Source organism: Zonotrichia leucophrys, chromosome 12 (genome assembly GCF_028769735.1).
Source record: "Zonotrichia leucophrys gambelii isolate GWCS_2022_RI chromosome 12, RI_Zleu_2.0, whole genome shotgun sequence".
In the NCBI taxonomy this organism is placed as follows: domain Eukaryota; kingdom Metazoa; phylum Chordata; class Aves; order Passeriformes; family Passerellidae; genus Zonotrichia; species Zonotrichia leucophrys.
Window position 1 is genome coordinate 6,633,254 of NC_088182.1, and position 16,225 is coordinate 6,649,478.

Consider the following 16,225-nt stretch of genomic DNA (forward strand, 5'->3'; position numbering starts at 1 on the left):
GCAGGGAATTTTTCTCTGCCTCCTGCTGTTTCGCTGGTGCATTTTTTTGGATGTGGAACAGATTAAATGAAACAACTTTTTCCGCAATATTCTACTTTATTAAAATCTCAGTGCAGTATATGAACTGGGGAGGTAAGTGTTCCCCTGAAAGACTAATGCAGTTTTCTTATTTTACTTGGACGACAACCTCCCTTTCCTCACTATTCTTGGGAGACAGCGCTCATGCCTCACTCAACACAGCAATTTACAGGATTTCAGTGGGGAGGAGTTGGCCTGCAAACATGACATTGTTTTTTGGCAGTGTCCAAAGGTCATTTCAGTATTTGAAGAGTCCCTTCAATCCAAATCTTAAATTACTGTCATCTAGAGGGGAATAGACTCAAGCCTATAAGGTCTCACTGTACTCCTGGACACTGACTCAGGCCTCAGCTGCTCTGTGGTACATGTGGGCACTCAATGCCCAGTACTGAAGACAAAAAAAACATTGGTCCAATGTTCACAGATACTGATCCAAACATTGTAATGAGGAGTGGAGCTGGAAGTTATCCCTTATGGCTCATCAGTGTGTGAGACTAAAAAGTCTTACAGTATGTAAGGCTAAAAAGGGCTTGACTCAAAAGCCATACATGCAATATATTTCTAAATATGTTTATAACACAGGGGTTAAGATAGTAATTTAAAAATTGATAGCACCCCTGCATAAGGTATGATAAAAATTTTTCTGGTAAATCAACTAAAATGTATGACATGTTTGCTCAAGAAAGAGGGGTATAAACTGGAAGGACACTGGAAATGTTATTTCATTGAGGAGCCTACAAGAGCTTAGTTTGTCCAGCCTAACCAACTGTTGATTAGGATTGTTCTTTGCCCTGTTCATTAGAGGGGGTAGAGCAGTTGTCCAAGCTCCAACTTTAGCCCAAGAACATAGACATAAACTGTCTCCAAATGCATTCAGGCAGGAAATTGGAAGAGGTTTGAAACCATCAGAGGTGTAAGGCTCAGCAACAACCTGCCAGTCAGGAAAGTGACAGGTAAAAACCCAGGACTGAGCTCCATAAATCACAATGTGATAAGGAAACAGGGTTTCTTGCAGCTACACAGGATGGCCAGGAGGCTTCTGTGGGGTCTAATCCCACTTGGATTGAATTCAATGAGAAGTTGTTTTATGGCAGAAGAGGGACTTCCCTTCTGGAAGATAGGGATGCAGATGAGAATGGCAGAGATGGCTGTACAGAAGCAGGCACATGGGCTTTGTGAAATGCTCTTTTTTTCTGCCTTGCAGTTCAATTGTTGGATAAAGAAATCGGTGTCAAAGTCTTGAAATGGACAAACACCTTTAGAAGTGTGTCCTCAGCAAAGCAAAATCCCAGGCTGAGCCTGGCTGCAGAGACAGAGGAAGACATCTTTGGGAGCCAGTTTGTCTGCTGGGGCTGGCAGTGTGACAGCTGATCCTCCTTGCATTGACATAAGTTTGAGGGCAGATGCTTGGAAATAAGTCCTTCTGTGATGTGTTTTTCACATTTTTAGGCAAGGCATGTGTAAATACATGTGTGTGAATGTGCAGCCTTGAATTCCTTGGGCCTGTGGTTTGGAGAAATCCAAAGGGGTTATAACATGCCACTTTGAATTTCTGAATACAAGGGATTTTTTAGGATTTCTGTCTTTATTGTGTCTCAGTATTAGGAGCAGCTGGTTATGGGCAGAAATTTCCAATTAAACAAAAGATGGGGCTCTACTTCAGCCTCGCTGTGGCTTTTTTGTATGGCTGTGGCATGCCAGCATCTGAGAACCTTGCATGTGCTGTAAGAACTTAATTCCCTCTTGTTGTCAACACAGTTCCTCTGGTTGAGTCCCTTAAAAAGTTATGAAAGTGTCATCTGAGCTAAAATTAGCAGCATGAAGGTTCAGGGGACCATTTTTCTCCAAGGCAGCCATTGGAGCTTGGACCTCGAGAGCTTTGCAGTGGTGTGAAACTTGTAGCTGTCACAGGGAATTTATCCAGGGGCTAGAATACGTGTTAATCCTTCTTCTGGATATTTTGCAAGACCTGTTGCAAGGGCTTGAGTTATAAAACCTTCAAGTTTCATCAGTTGCTGTTCAGGTCACAAAGTGAGGAAAGGAGAACAGAGATGAACCTACACTGAACATGCATTTACACCTTACATAAAGATTTTCACCATTCTGGTGAGACAGAAAGTACATTATCTGGGCCAGGCATCCCTGGGGGATGTGTGTCTCACTTGTGCCTGTGTGTCACGGTCATTGTACCATCTTGTTCCTTCTTGAGCCTTCTGAGTTCAGCAAACTGTTTCACTCCTCAAGAGACTGAAGGCTTGCATGGAGCAAGGAAGGAGTAAAACAGACCAAAGCCACCCAAACCTGTGTAGTAGTGGGAAGCTAATTTAATTTACAGCCTGGTAGAGGAAGGACAAAGGGCCCCTGAAGAGCTCTTCCTTGCTGGTAGATCCTGAGAGCAGAGCAGGGTGGATGGAAAGCTGAAGGCTCTGAGAAGCTGTTCCTGGTGTGCCCTGCTCCCAGGAGCTGCAGCTGCCTCTCATTCTGCCCGCTTACACATGTGCACGCTGGAGTGTTTTACCCAAAAGCTGCCTTTCAGCACGTTTTGAAAGGCTCTCCAGTTTCACTTTGAGGTAGGGTAAGTCCATCACCTCCCCGGTGAACTCTCTCAGTATCTAAATAGCCCGGCAGTTAGCGGCTCCTATTTCAAGGCTGGAGCTGTCTAAATCCAGCCCCCAGGCATCGGACTGTGCCGAATGCTTCCCAGCTGCTGGATGGAGCAGCAGTCCTGCACACGGAATGCTTTGCTTTTTCTGCCTGTGATGCCAGTGCTGCATGACTTGAGGGCAGCTGGAGTGGGGCAGGAGGTCCTGGAGCTGCTCCCCTGCCCTGGAACAGAGTGGATGAAGTGTGAGCACATCCCATGCTGCAAAAGAGCCCATGGCAAAACCGTGTGTCTGGGCATTTGCTCCATTTCTGTATCCTAGGGTGTTGGCCTGGTCATGGTGAGCCAATGGAAGCTGTCAAAATTACTTAATCCTTGAACAATCTTATTACCAGGGAAGGAATCGGCTACTCTTGGTGGGTCACAGAAACGAAACCACTCGCCTGACATGGTTTGCTCGATTCTGAAATTTGAAGAATATGTGTGGGGGTCAGCAGAGGTGAGAGGCAGGGGAGGAGCAGGGAGTGGAAAAGGAAACTGAAAAACCCTGGACTACCCAACAGAAACTTCTCCTGGAGCTTTATTCCAGTGTGCAATTATAGCTTTTCTGAGTTGCAGTGTTACACAAGTGTGCTACCCCATGCCTTAGAAATCCAAGAGCATGTTGCGTGGGATACCCAGGAGAATGATCAGTGATGATCAATGCAGCAGATGATCATTATCATTCCTGGTGCTCCAGGGAGCATGGACCTCGCAGCATAGACTGCTCTTGATGCTGTTGAAAGCACTGGTCTGGCTCTTTTTAATCCAAATTCAATTTCTGCTTTAAAAAAAAAAAGAAAAACCGTGTCATAGGCTTTCACAAGCCTAAAACGTGCGGACGTAAAGTCTTCATTCAAACGTTCCTCTTTGATGGCAGCAGGAAGCGGCGCTTCCGAGGGATCCCTTACAGAGGGAGCTGCTCCAGAGGCTTGGCAGGGATGGATGTCGCTGTGACGGGGGAGCAGCAGCGCTCCGACGCCTCGGCTGCCGTGGGAGAGGAGCGTGCGGAAAGCCGCAGAGCGTGCCAGAACAAATAGCACTTAGAGAAATGATTTTTCCTTTGTTCCCTGCCTTTGTCCCTCTGCCTTAGGAGCGGGTTTCCAAGAGCAGGCGCAGCGTTGCGGGATGCCGGGCTGCCCGGCGCCAGGAGTGCATCTGCCCCCACTGCGATGGGCACTCTCAGTCTGGGGGGACACAGTCCTGCTCCCAGCCGGGCTCTGGGCTCTCAGGGGACACTCTGCATCCCTCCAGGGTGCCTGCCTGCCTGCCTGCATCCCCACGCTTGGCAGAGCCAGCCAGCAGTTCCCGCTCTTCATTTCAGAGCATCTGGCCCTGCCGTAAGGATTGTTTTGCTTCAAAAAAATAAATCAGTGCTTTGTATCCTAATGGCCTTGCCAAAGGAGGACGTGCCAGACTCAGGCCAAAGCACACTGAACCCGTTTTCCAGGCTCACACGTGCTGTCATCTGTGGAGCTTGTGTGTGAGTCAACGTGTACAAACACTTGCAGTGTTTCACAGGCATATTTGGGAAGGTTATTTGCATGTGGTTTGTTTGGGATTTTTTCACCCTTGCTTTTCCAAGGGAGGCCAGCAGGAATGAGAGACACACAAAAGCATCAGGTTTGTTTCTCTGTCAATTTTAAGTGCTCAGTGTAAAGGGTCATTAAAGCCTGATGTGTGCTGTTCAGAAGCTGGCACTGGGGAGGAGCAGGCAAGCCACAGGAGCAGCCCTGCTCGCCCAGGCCAGCACAGGCTTGTCAGAGCCACTGTTTGCCTTCCGCCCTCAGCAGCCAAGTCCCGTGGGAGTTTGCACGCAGCATTGAGCCAGGAGAAGGGGCCACAGCGGAGCACACACACATCAGTGTGCCAGCAGCTCCCTGTGCTGCCACAGGACATCCTTGGGTGTCATGGAATGGGCTGCCAGGGCTGTGGTACCCTGGCACGTTCCCTGGGGAGAGGATGCTGTGCTGGGCATAGGGGGACATTGGGGAATGCTGAATTTTGAACAGACTCTCTGTGTGCTGCGCTGTGCCTGAGTGCTGGCTGAGTCACCAAGGTCCCCTTCTTGGGGACATCTGTGTTCAGGCACCCTACTGCACACAGGCCAGCACGTCCTGCCCTCACAGGGCTCTTTGCAGAAGCCTTGCAGTTGGTTTGGTTTCAGGAGAGCCAGGCAGGATTGCCCAGCTGGGGCTGTGAGGGCTGAGCAAGTCAGCACCCGTGCCAGGACAGCATGAGCTCCTTTGTAGTCCATCCCAGCCATAGAGTCATCCCAAACAGCCCGGTTGGGTGGGTGCTTTTGGAAGGGGGGTTGTGGCCAGGGCGAGTACAGCAAATGCTACTTCCCAACAGCAATTTGTGGCGTAAGAAATAGAATATTTCCCCTCCACCTCCTTTAATTCATTGATCAAAGAGATCCTTCACCAATAGCTTGAATTTACAGGATGTTTGCAAACTTTTCATTCTAGGAGGTGTAAGGCTTTGCTCGCAGATGTGCTCATGTGGGTTTTGTCTTTGGTCACCCTGGGACCATCAGGACAAGCTGTAGTTCTGCCTTTATTTAGCAGGGCCAGGGTAGGTTTGTAAACTGTCAAAGTTAAACTGGAAACATACTCCAAACCTAGGAAGACCACAGAGCACAAAGGCATTTGTAAACTAATGTAATTACTCTCTTCAGTGCCTTTGAATAAAGTTGGCTCCAGTTTAAAGGCTTTTTCCTACCCTGTTTTTACATTATGTTCTTTCCTTTCTCCTGGTTTGTGACTTTTTTAATTTCTACCTTCTCCTCCTCCCTTTTACCATCAAGCAGCTGTTAATTTCCAAAATGTATATAGGTTTTCTTAGCAAAACTTGGTGTTTGGACACTTTCCTTATAAAGGTGAGAATAACACCTTGGGAATCTGCTGTGCCAGGTTCTGGTAGCATGGAGCCTATCCAAGTGGGACTTCCCTGGGACAGGATGGAGCTTGCCCAGCCCGCCAGCATCCCTTGGCACCCACAGCTGTCCCCATGTCCAGTGTACTGGCCAGACCATGCCCATGGCATCTGCAACCTTGAGATGTTGTGTGAAGCTTTATTTTAACTCAGTGTGATGTTTTCCAGTCTGTTTTGGGATTTCTCTCATGCAGATATTAGCAGAAGTCAGAGTGAAGTGAGACAAGTGGGAAAACTGAGGATAAAACCTAGTCCAGCCCCACAAGGGGCTCCTGTGTGTTAATGATGTTTGTTGGGATAACCATGGGCAGAGCAGATCTGTTGTGAGGGGCAATAGGAGGATGCAGAGCTGCTGGGTTGTACAGCAGAAGTATTTAATAATAAAACAGTTACAGGTACTGCATGGTTTAGAGAGGAAATGTTATCTCTCCAGGGTCATTGCCCACTCTATTATCCTTATCTGGGTGCCACTCCTGCTGCAGAGCCTGTAAGGGCAGTGAGAGCTATCAGGCACATGGGGGTCTGGCCCTGGCCCTGCAAGGCTCCAGCTACAAGCCTTGTGCATGCTGCAACAGAGGGCTGGATGGAGGAGGAGTTACTTTAGCATAAAACAGTGACCTTTTGTACAAAAGCAAAGTGCAGACTGAGCAGTTTTAGTTTCCCAGCAAGTTAACACTTTCTGCAGGCTTTTTCCCTGAAAAGCCAGGTTGATCTAAGAATCCCCTTTTCCCTCTTTATTTCTGAGCATCAGAGAGGCCTGTGCCAGCCCAGCTGCTCCCATGCCAGGTCAGAAATGCTGTTGGCAGCCAGCTGGGCACAGAGAGAGAGTGACACAGGCAGCCTGTGACCCTGTCCCTCCCAGTCTTGGGTCTCCCATCCAAGGAGCTGGGTTCATGCCATGGGAACAGCTGATGGATGAGAGAGTGTTGTATGCACAGGCATGGCCTAACGTCAGCCTGGGCAAGGGATGTCCTTCTGCTCTTCATCTGACCTCTGGGTGGATCTCTTGGGATAGGGCTGATGTCCTGGGTGAAAGGATCTGTGCATCCCTCTGGTTCAGGTTTTTCCCAGAAGGAGATGGTGGCTGCAGGAGGGAATGGTGGCTCCAGAAGGGATTTTCTCCTCATGAGATGTTCCACAGGTACTGGGCAAGGATTGGCAGCTGCCTCTGCTCCATCCTCTGCATGAGCACTCCTCTAGAAGGTCCCTGTGGCCGATGCAGATCCAAAGCAAACCCTTTCAGGTTATTTCAGGCAACACAACGCAGGTTGGAGCCTGTTGTATTTATTTTGTTTTGCTTCTCAAACCAAATTGCCCATCCCTGCCAAGCTATGTTGCTGGTGTGATGGGAACCAGTTCCTGCAGTCCTGCTGGGAGTAAATGGAAAACTTCCCAGCGGAAGCAGGAGCAGAGCTGGGCACGTACATCCTGCTGGATTGTGCTCCAGGAATGCAGCACCCAGGCAGCTGAAGGAAGAGCTGCCATCCTTGGGTTTTGCCCAGGGTGAGCATCTTGGGGCTCGTTGCTGTAGTAGTTTGGCAGCTCTTCAAAATAAAAGTAATTTATGGTCTCCACCAACTTCAAGGATTGGGTGGGCAAAAAAAATTTCATTGCAAGAAATCAAAACACAGGCTAACCAGTGTGAGCACAGGGCACAGTGAAGCCTCTCTGCACGTGGGGGATTTGGCAGCAGAAGCCACAGCAGTGTGTGCTGGCTGGGCACACACAGCGTGGCTGTGTGGGAGCCTGGCAGCCCGGGAAAGGGTGTGCTGGGGCATTGCTGGGGGATTTTTAACTGCAAACTTTGCTGCATGAACTTAGGGAGCTCATTTAACATCATGATGCTGCAATTAGTCCTTTGCAATGTGTATATTTGCTACCCTGTGTAGCACGTCATAAGAATTTTAGTGTTTTTAATGTGCTTTGATGTTCCTGGATGAAGGATGCTCTATAAATGCAAAGTAAGTATTCTAATGTATGTCGTTTGTTTTCTTTATAACATTACAAAATACTTTGCAGCCATTCTTTCTTTGACAGTTTCCATAGCTGGTGGGTCTGTTTCTGCTGTGCCTTAGCAAAACAAATTTAGGGTTTTGCAGTGGCATATGCTCAGCATGTTCCTCAACTTTGTGACATGAGCAGTTCCCTTGTCATCAGCACTGCAGACCTGCATGTAGAAATCTGCTAAAATCTCCCTTTCTGAAAAACCTGATGATGGGGAAAGATGGATAGTGACATCGGTTTGGGAGGAATCATAAATTGAGAAAACCACTGGAGCAGCTCTTGCTCTCAGGTAGTTCTGAATGAGAGCAGGAGTGAGATGAATGCAGAGCAATTATTCATGAATAAAGCTAGATTTGGATAGTTATTCTGGAATAAAAGGATATTTCTTTCTATAGAAGATAACTGCATTTGAGCCACCCCCATCAGCGTGTGAGCCCATGGATGAGCTGCCCTGCCAGCCAGCCCTGTGTGCCCAGCCTGTGTCCCCATTCCTCCCAGGGACCCACAGCGCCCTGTCATCCACAGATGCTGTGGGGCTGTGCAGGCAGAGGGGGCTTCTCTGGAGAGAGCTGGCCCAGGTGGTGCTTTCTAGGCCAAAGTCCAAAGCATACAGCGAGGGGAAAAGCTGATCAGAAACCACTGCAAAGGAAGTGTTATTTGGGGAAAGCCCTCTGAAAGCTGCAGGCAGTGCAACCACTCCAGAATGAATTGCTGATAGCTGAGGGAGCATCTCGGGGCTAATCCCACCATGGCAAAGGCAGAAAGCTGTGTGCACTGGGAGAGCAGCCTGCATCTCTCCAGCCAAGAGCAGATTTAAGGAAGCCAGCCAGCCAGCTCTGCTTCTGCCCAAGCATCCAGAGACATCTGGGGCTGCAGCAAATCCCAGTCCCAGCTGAGCTTACCTTTACCTTCTCCTGGTTCTTCCCAAGCTGTTCAACATCACCGTGGCCATTTCAGAGTGGCTCCTCAGCCAGCAAGTCCCCTCCCGGTGCTGGCCCGGCCCTTGAGTGCGCATCCAGGTGTGGCAGTCGGAGCAGAGATGCTGGGGTTCAGGGTGTGCTTCCTCTCCAGGCTGCACTGCGCTCCCAGCGTCGGGCACGCCGCTCCTCAGCCTTTTTAATAGCTGATTTTAATTACACGCTCTGAGACGAAAGAGAAAAACTGAGCCTTCCAACAGATTTTATCTGCTGTTTATTTCCACAAATTGCTGCAGAAAAAAGCCCCGAGGGGTTTGATGGAGGTGGAGGCTGAGATAGCCAGCAACACGGAGACTGCTGGGGCGCAGCCTTCTTAACCTCCGTGCCGAGGCAGGTGCCGACACATCCCCGCAGCCAGCGCAATGCTCACGCTATGGAGGCTGACAGAGCAAACGGTAACGTGCCCACCTCGCCGGGGCTGCCACCCCTCTGCCTTGGACAAAAGAAAACAAACGCAAAGCAGCTCCTGGCAGCGTTTCCCTGCTCAGAATCTTGGGGAGGACCCAGCGCTTGCTGCCTCAGGGGGTGACTGCTGGCCGGGCACAGGGGCATGGGCTCAGCCAGGGAACCCCTCTGACAGAAGCCCCTTCTTTTGTTTCCTAGGTGCACCAGTACTACAGCTGCCTGCCCGAGGACAAGGTTCCCTATGTCAACAGCCCGGGAGAAAAATCTCGCATAAAGCAACTTCTTCACCAGCTGCCACCACATGACAATGAGGTCAGTATCCAGAAAATGTGCTTGGACATCAGCAGGGCTGCGGGTGGGGAGTGGACGCTTCTCCTGGGGTTGCTTGTGGGAAGCGTGGCTTTCCTTTCTCAACTCCTTTTGCTTTTCAGGGGGATATACTTGAATTTCAGTCATGTTGCTGTTTGGGTTGCTGTATTTGCTTCCTGTTTTGATTGTTGGAGGTTTTGATTTTGTTGTTTGTTTGTTTGTTTCTAAAGTTTAAATTTTTTTAAGTAATTTTTCTTCAGTTGTCTGAAAGAAAAGCATTTCCTCAGCCCTTGGAGGCCAAGGCTCCGTTAAAAGTGGCTTGGAATGCTGTTGAGATTATCTAGAGACAGATCCAAAGTTGCAAAAGCCTTTTCCCAGGTGCTGCTTCCGACTCACCTTGGAGTGGGAGTGAGTGTGCCAAGGAGGGGCTTTCTGGGCTGAGCCTCATGAGCTGGGAGAGCCTGCAAGGCCACAGGTTGAGTCAAAACCAGTCAGAGCAAAATAAACCTTCTTACGTCTCGCAGGAATGATGTGAGGCAGCAAAAAGGGTCTGGTCTGTGACGTCCTGATCTCACCAGTGAGAACACTGGCTTTTGGTAACCCACAAAATTTCCCTGTGTAAACAAAAAAAAATATTTTCATGTTACTTTCTGAAGAAGCCGCTCTGGGAAATACATGCAGGTAACTTGTTTGATCTCAGTCAGATTTTAACAACTTTGCCTGCGTGTGGCTGGGTGCCATGGGCACAGCACTGTCAGCATGGGGGGAGCTCCAGGCACAAAGAAGGGATTTTTTCCTGTACACCCTTGGGTCCCAACCTGCCTGCCTGCTTCCCTGGCAGCTGCTGGAAACCCACAGCCTCTGACAGCCAAAATGCATAAGAATAAATACACACAAATGTTGCTACTGCAGCCTGTTTTCTTGCAAGTTGGACTTGCAGGTCTGTGTGTATTTTCTGCAAATTGCAGATTTTGCATCCAGTTTCCCTTCATGCTCAGTTTTGCTCCTTTTAACATTGTGTTGCTGGTTGCTCATGTGAATAACCCTGCTCAGCTCCATGAGCCTGCTCTCCCAAATAACGGAGGGTGGATTGGACGCTGGTGCTACATTTGACCTCCCTGGCTCTTCAGTTGTATTCCCCATTGAAATGCAACCAGCCAAGAGCTAAGCCTGCAGGATGGAAATAGCCAGGAAAACCTCAGAGTTTTATAGGCTTCAGGGAAATTACATCATTCATTGTTTGTATCCTTTTATTTTACTTATTTCCTTATTACCTTGCAATGCAGAGGTTTTGCAAATGAGCAGGCTTGATCCTGTGCTGGAAAAATAGTTCACAAGTTGCTGGAACTCTGTCTTTTGTGCAAAGAAAAGGGCCTGTGCTCTAGAAATGCCAGTGGAATATTATGAAGGCCTCTGCCACAGGAAGCTGATGGAGAAAGCAGGAAAACCCGTCAGTCCATTTGCTGGTCTGGGTGGGTCTCTGAGAACACGACTTTTAAGACTTTTCTACAAATTGAGCGCCCAAAGAGCCACAAGTCTCCTGCCCCTTTTGTCTCATCTCAACCCCAGATATCTGAATCCTGTTGTTTCTCCAGCTTCCCCACAGCCAGGGGCAGAGGTTTGCAGGGCTTATGGCACAGTGCCTCACTGGGTGGTGAGCCAGGGACACCCCAGGCACTGAGCATCACTTGTGTTTTTTAGGTTCGCTATTGCAACTCATTGGATGAGGAGGAGAAGAGGGAGCTCAAACTCTTCAGCAGCCAGAGGAAGAGGGAAAACTTAGGGAGAGGCAATGTTCGGCCATTCCCTGTAACCATGACAGGAGCCATCTGTGAGCAGGTGGGTAGTGGCTGATGAGCTGGGACCTGCATCCCCCAAGTTAAGTGAAACATGTCTCCTCTGAAAGCAGGCTGAGAGATTTGGGGCTGTTCACCCTGGAGAAGAGAAGGTTCTGGGGTGCTTTAAAAACCTTTCCAGTACCTAAAGGAATTACATGAGAGCTGAACAGGGACTTTTTACAAGGGCATCTATTGATAGAGGGGATGGCTTTAAACTGATATGGGGCATGTTTACATTAGATATTAGAAAGAAATCCTTTCCTGTGAGGGTGTTGAGGCACTGGCACAGGTTGCTTAGGGAAGTTGCAGCTACTTCGTCCCTGGGAGTGTTCAGGCCAGATTAGATGGGGCTTTGAAGAACCTGGTGTGGTGGAAGGTGTCCTTGCCCATGGCAGGGGGATCAGAACTGGATGATCTTTAGGTTCCTTCCAAGCCACACCATTCCATGATTTAATGACACTCATGAAACAAGCACCTGCCTGTGGCCCTGCCAGGTGTGAGTGCTGGGGTCTGTCAGGGCACCTTTCATGATATCTGACATGGAGTTGTCAGTTCATCTCCTGGCATTATGCAGGGCAGTGATTGTGAGAGCATCCTGTTGGTGATGGGTGGCAGTGGGGTCACCCACACTCCTCCATTAATCCCTGGCTTTTCTGACAGTGTGGTGGCCAGATCAGTGGAGGGGACATGGCTGTCTTTGCCTCACGAGCGGGACACGGCGTCTGCTGGCACCCTCCCTGCTTCATCTGCAGTGTCTGCAATGAGCTGCTGGTTGACCTGATCTACTTCTACCAGGATGGGAAGATCTACTGTGGCAGGCACCACGCCGAGTGCCTCAAGCCCCGCTGTGCCGCATGTGACGAGGTAAAGACAGCGTCTGCCATGAGCGCTGCTGCCCGCTGGGCTGGCACAGGAGGGTTGGGTGGCATTTCCCCTCCATCCCTGACTTTTTCATGAGGCACACACACCAAACTGATAGCATGGCTTTGCCAAGGGTTTGAGCAAGCTTTTCCTGAGGTTTCAAATATTCTTAGTTGCAGTCTGCCTAGGACTGTTATGAGTTAGAGCCTCATCTACACGCAGGAAGCTGGGGGGTTTCCATGAGTGTTTCAGTTTGAAGCACAGCCCCCTCTCTTTGTGATTTTAGCCCAGCTGGGTGTGGTGATCTTCCCTTTTCCTCCATTTCCCCAGAAGAAGCCCCTGGTGGGATGAGAGCTGTATTTCTTACAAGTCAGTCATGTCTGAGTACACGCCGAGCTGAAATAGGCTTTGAGAGAGGCGATTAACAGGCTACAGGAAGCTGAACAAATAGAATACAAAACTGAGATAGAAAACCATACAGAGTCGCCTCTGAGCACTTCTCAAGTGTCAATCTCTGTTTAAAAGGCTGGTGAAGGAAATTGCTCTGGTTTTTAAAGTTATGAAAACCATAGTGTGGAAAACCGTATGTACTATAAAATACCACGTCCCATCCTTGTAAGCATGTAATAGTAAATATCCAAGGCTATATGCACTTCAAATATAAAGAGCATTGATGTATGTGTCCAATTAAATTTGTAGTGTTACCAGTGGAAGGCAACCCTAACCATTCAACTGGCTCTATTTCTTTGTAGCTTAGGCAGGGTAATTTCTTTTTCATGTATTTTTTATCCCTGCAAATTCTCATTTAATTCTTTCATTCAGCTCATTCTTCAGCATATTTTTCTTCCCCTAAAACATCAAGTACTAATTGTAGGAAACAGTAATTCAGGGGTAGGAGGATCTGCAAGGGAAAAACTTTTGGTGCACCCTGTGCCAGCACAGAGAGCCAGGGAGCAGATCTGGGGCTCCTGGCTCCCTTGGCTTTGGGAATTGAGAATGGGTGGGGATGAGAAGAAGCCACAGCAAAAAAGCATCTGCTGAAGACATTTTAGATGGCTGCTTCTCCAACTCATCCTTAACAGCACTCTGTGCCCCAGTTTCCCCACTGGGATAATGACTGCAATCATCTTTACAGACACCCCAGCTGGGGTAGCAAGATGAGGAGCCAAGGTACCTCCATTTTTTCTCCTCTAGAGAGCTGCCACTTTTCCTTGTGTTTTTCTCATCCTTTGTGGTCAGGTCCCTGTTTCAGAGATGAGTAAATGTGTTCCAGTAAGCAGCTGCTCTGTTCTTCAGAAGTCCAGCAGATCGATAGGTTGTGTATAAGTGTGTTTATTACCCTGATCGACCTCTCTGTTTGATGGGTGAGCTCACGAGCACATTACTGCAGCTCTGCCTTAACACTTTGTAGTCTGGGCACTAACACGCTTCGGAGGAATTTGCATTTTAATGGATTTTCCTAAGAAATGGTGGGTGCTCCTGCCATAAACCAAACTATGGGAGTTTCCCATGCAGGACTGGGGGAGTGAGCTGTAAAATTTAGAGGGTGCAGGGCAGGAGCCACAAAGGTTGGTGTCTACACCCCGGATCCCTTTTCTGACCATCTCCTCTCCGTGCTTGTGTTTCCTCCCCAGATCATTTTTGCCGACGAGTGCACCGAGGCCGAGGGGCGGCACTGGCACATGAAGCATTTCTGCTGCTTCGAGTGTGAGACAGTTCTGGGTGGGCAGCGCTACATCATGAAGGACGGGCGGCCCTACTGCTGCAGCTGCTTCGAGTCCCTGTACGCCGAGTACTGCGACACCTGCGCCCAGCACATCGGTACGGGCAGGGAGCTCCTGCATTACAGCACCCTGGGGCTGCAGGCAGGGCTGGGTCACTCTTGTGCATAGTAACACAGGATAACACAGAGTAACACAGGAACAGGCAGGAGGCAGTGTTGTAAAAAGTGCAAAAAAGGATTTGTTCAAGAGAACCACGCGGTTTTTATAGAGTGATACGATATATTCTCTTTGATTGGCTGACTAACAAAAACATCTTCCTCATGCACCATCCTTGAGAAGAGCAGAAAGATGAAGTAGAAAAACACCACCTGCAGATTGTTTATGCTTAACAAGTTATCACATCCTTACAGCTCCCTAAAAATTCTCACAAGCTGCTGTGAGAAATGCTTGCCATTTCTCTCTCTCTGTCCCATGGCATCCACAGGACTGTGCATGGCTGGGGCAACCAAATGTGCTTGTGCCTCTCTTTCATCCACCAAGGAGGTAACAAGGTGATTTATTTGGTTAAACTGCTGTTTATCCCTTTTTGTAGTCACAGAGGCGAGGGTTATCAGAGGGCAATTTCAGGAGCAATGGCAGCTAGTGAAAGCTTTCTCTGGCATAATAAAATTTCACTGGCAGGTTTTTTTCCCTTTAAATCTCATTTTCCTGTAAACAGCCTGGCTCTTCAACTCAGGTTTTTCTCATCCAAGCTTGGCAAAGGATCACATGATTTGATGAGCTACTGTCAGAAAAGATGCTTGTTCATTAGGCATCATTATTGTTTCTGGGCCTTTTTCAATCAACTTGCAGATAGATGTTCTCAGAGAGAAAGAAATAATGGATCAGGGTCAATTTATGTTTCTAGAACAGTGATTTAAAATGCACTTCAGTCAAGGGGCTAGATGTGCCCAAGCTGGGTGGGCTGGGAAGCCCCTTGCTGCTCTCCCCAGCTCCCTTTGCCACTTGGCTGAGCACAGAGAGCACACAGACAGCCCTTCTTTTGTCCATGGAGGTGAGCTGTTCAAATACTTCATATGCTGCAGAAGAAAGAAAACCAAATATTTTCCTGCTGTGCAGCAGCCAGATGGCACAGGGAGGGGAAACAGGGTTTTCAGTGAAGCACTTGGAGGATGCATCTACTGTGACCTGCAGCACATCCTTCCCACAAGCTCAGCTGCAGAAAGGTGAAGAAGCAGCTGGTAATGTTTCTTGCATGGTCCCTTCTCTTGTTCTTCCCCCATCTGCTGCCCTTCACTCCAGCTGGCCTCCTGGAGCCTGCTGACTGTCAGATTTTCAGGGTAAAATGTCTGGTTTGGTGCATATTTGCACATTTCTAGCAGAGGAGGGACTGCAACCATTTTGCTGCAAGTCTCTCATGGTAGCGAGCTGAGCACTGTGCAGACAGGCTACATAAATCAGGGATAAGCATGTGATAAAGCCTTGTAAGGCTTAGGTTGGGTAGGTGAGGATGGAGCGTGGAGGCTGCACTCCTTCCTCTGCAAGATGGCTTTGGGCAGTGGAAAAGGAGCTGATAAAATCCCACCCACCATCTTGTCTCTCTTTTGCCCACAAGTGTAGCACTCCCATATGTATAAAAGCATTTTGCTCACTATAAGGGGAAGAAAAAACCGATTATACTAAACCTCATTTAGCTTGGAATAAAGCAGACCATTAACATAGTGTTCATTTAGAAGTTACCTGGCAGCACTTGGCCCCACAGGGGGTGAGCAGGCGCGTGCTGTGCACATGTGGTGTGACACCCGTGTGCCAGCCAGCCCACACTGTGCGTGGCAGCGCCTCAGGGAACGGGGGCAGCAGGGGCTTTGGCCAGGAACAGCAGCTCAAACAAGTGTGCAGATGTTGTAACTGAAACCTCTGGAGCTTTGCTCACAGCTCTGACTGAGCACTGTGCAGATGTTGCTCCCTGGGGTTTGGCTGGAGGGAGACAGACTGTCTGTGTCAATTCCTTTGCTGAACCCAAGGGGGGCCTGGTGAAGCAACCCCGGAAATGTGGCTGGGTGCAAGGCGAGGGTGTGTGCTCGACCCCTGGGGGCAGCGCTTTTGAAGCCAAAATAAAGTTAGGATGGGACCACAGTAGCAGCAAGGGACAGGGGTGTCATCTGCTCTGTTACATACTTAACCAAGGCAGAACAAATTCCTCATTATGGTTTAGCTGGAGGCTTTTTTTTTTTTTTTTTAATAAGCAGCATATTGCTTTTACTTCAAGGACTTTATGGAGAACTTCTTGCATTCCTTTGCTTTATGATCGGAAATATCCCCATTTAATAGAAAATAGCTTGAGGCATGGTTCTGCTGCCTTTCCCAGCACTGAGTAACTCCCAAGCAAAGGCCTGGAATTAGAATTGGGAGGAATTAAAAATGGAATTAACTTCATGCATCAGAGAAACC

General features: G+C 48.7%; 1 protein-coding gene across 4 annotated transcripts in view; it reads left to right on the forward strand.

The window, feature by feature from the left end:
* PRICKLE2 (prickle planar cell polarity protein 2) overlaps positions 1-16,225 on the forward strand; it is a 102,698-nt gene that overhangs the window by 72,451 nt on the left and 14,022 nt on the right. For all 4 annotated transcript variants that reach the window (XM_064723766.1, XM_064723767.1, XM_064723769.1 and 1 more), the window contains 4 exons: positions 9,241-9,354; positions 11,053-11,190; positions 11,850-12,053; positions 13,685-13,871. In XM_064723766.1, coding sequence (XP_064579836.1) covers positions 9,241-9,354; positions 11,053-11,190; positions 11,850-12,053; positions 13,685-13,871 — 643 coding nt within the window. The remainder of the gene's footprint in view (positions 1-9,240; positions 9,355-11,052; positions 11,191-11,849; positions 12,054-13,684; positions 13,872-16,225) is intronic.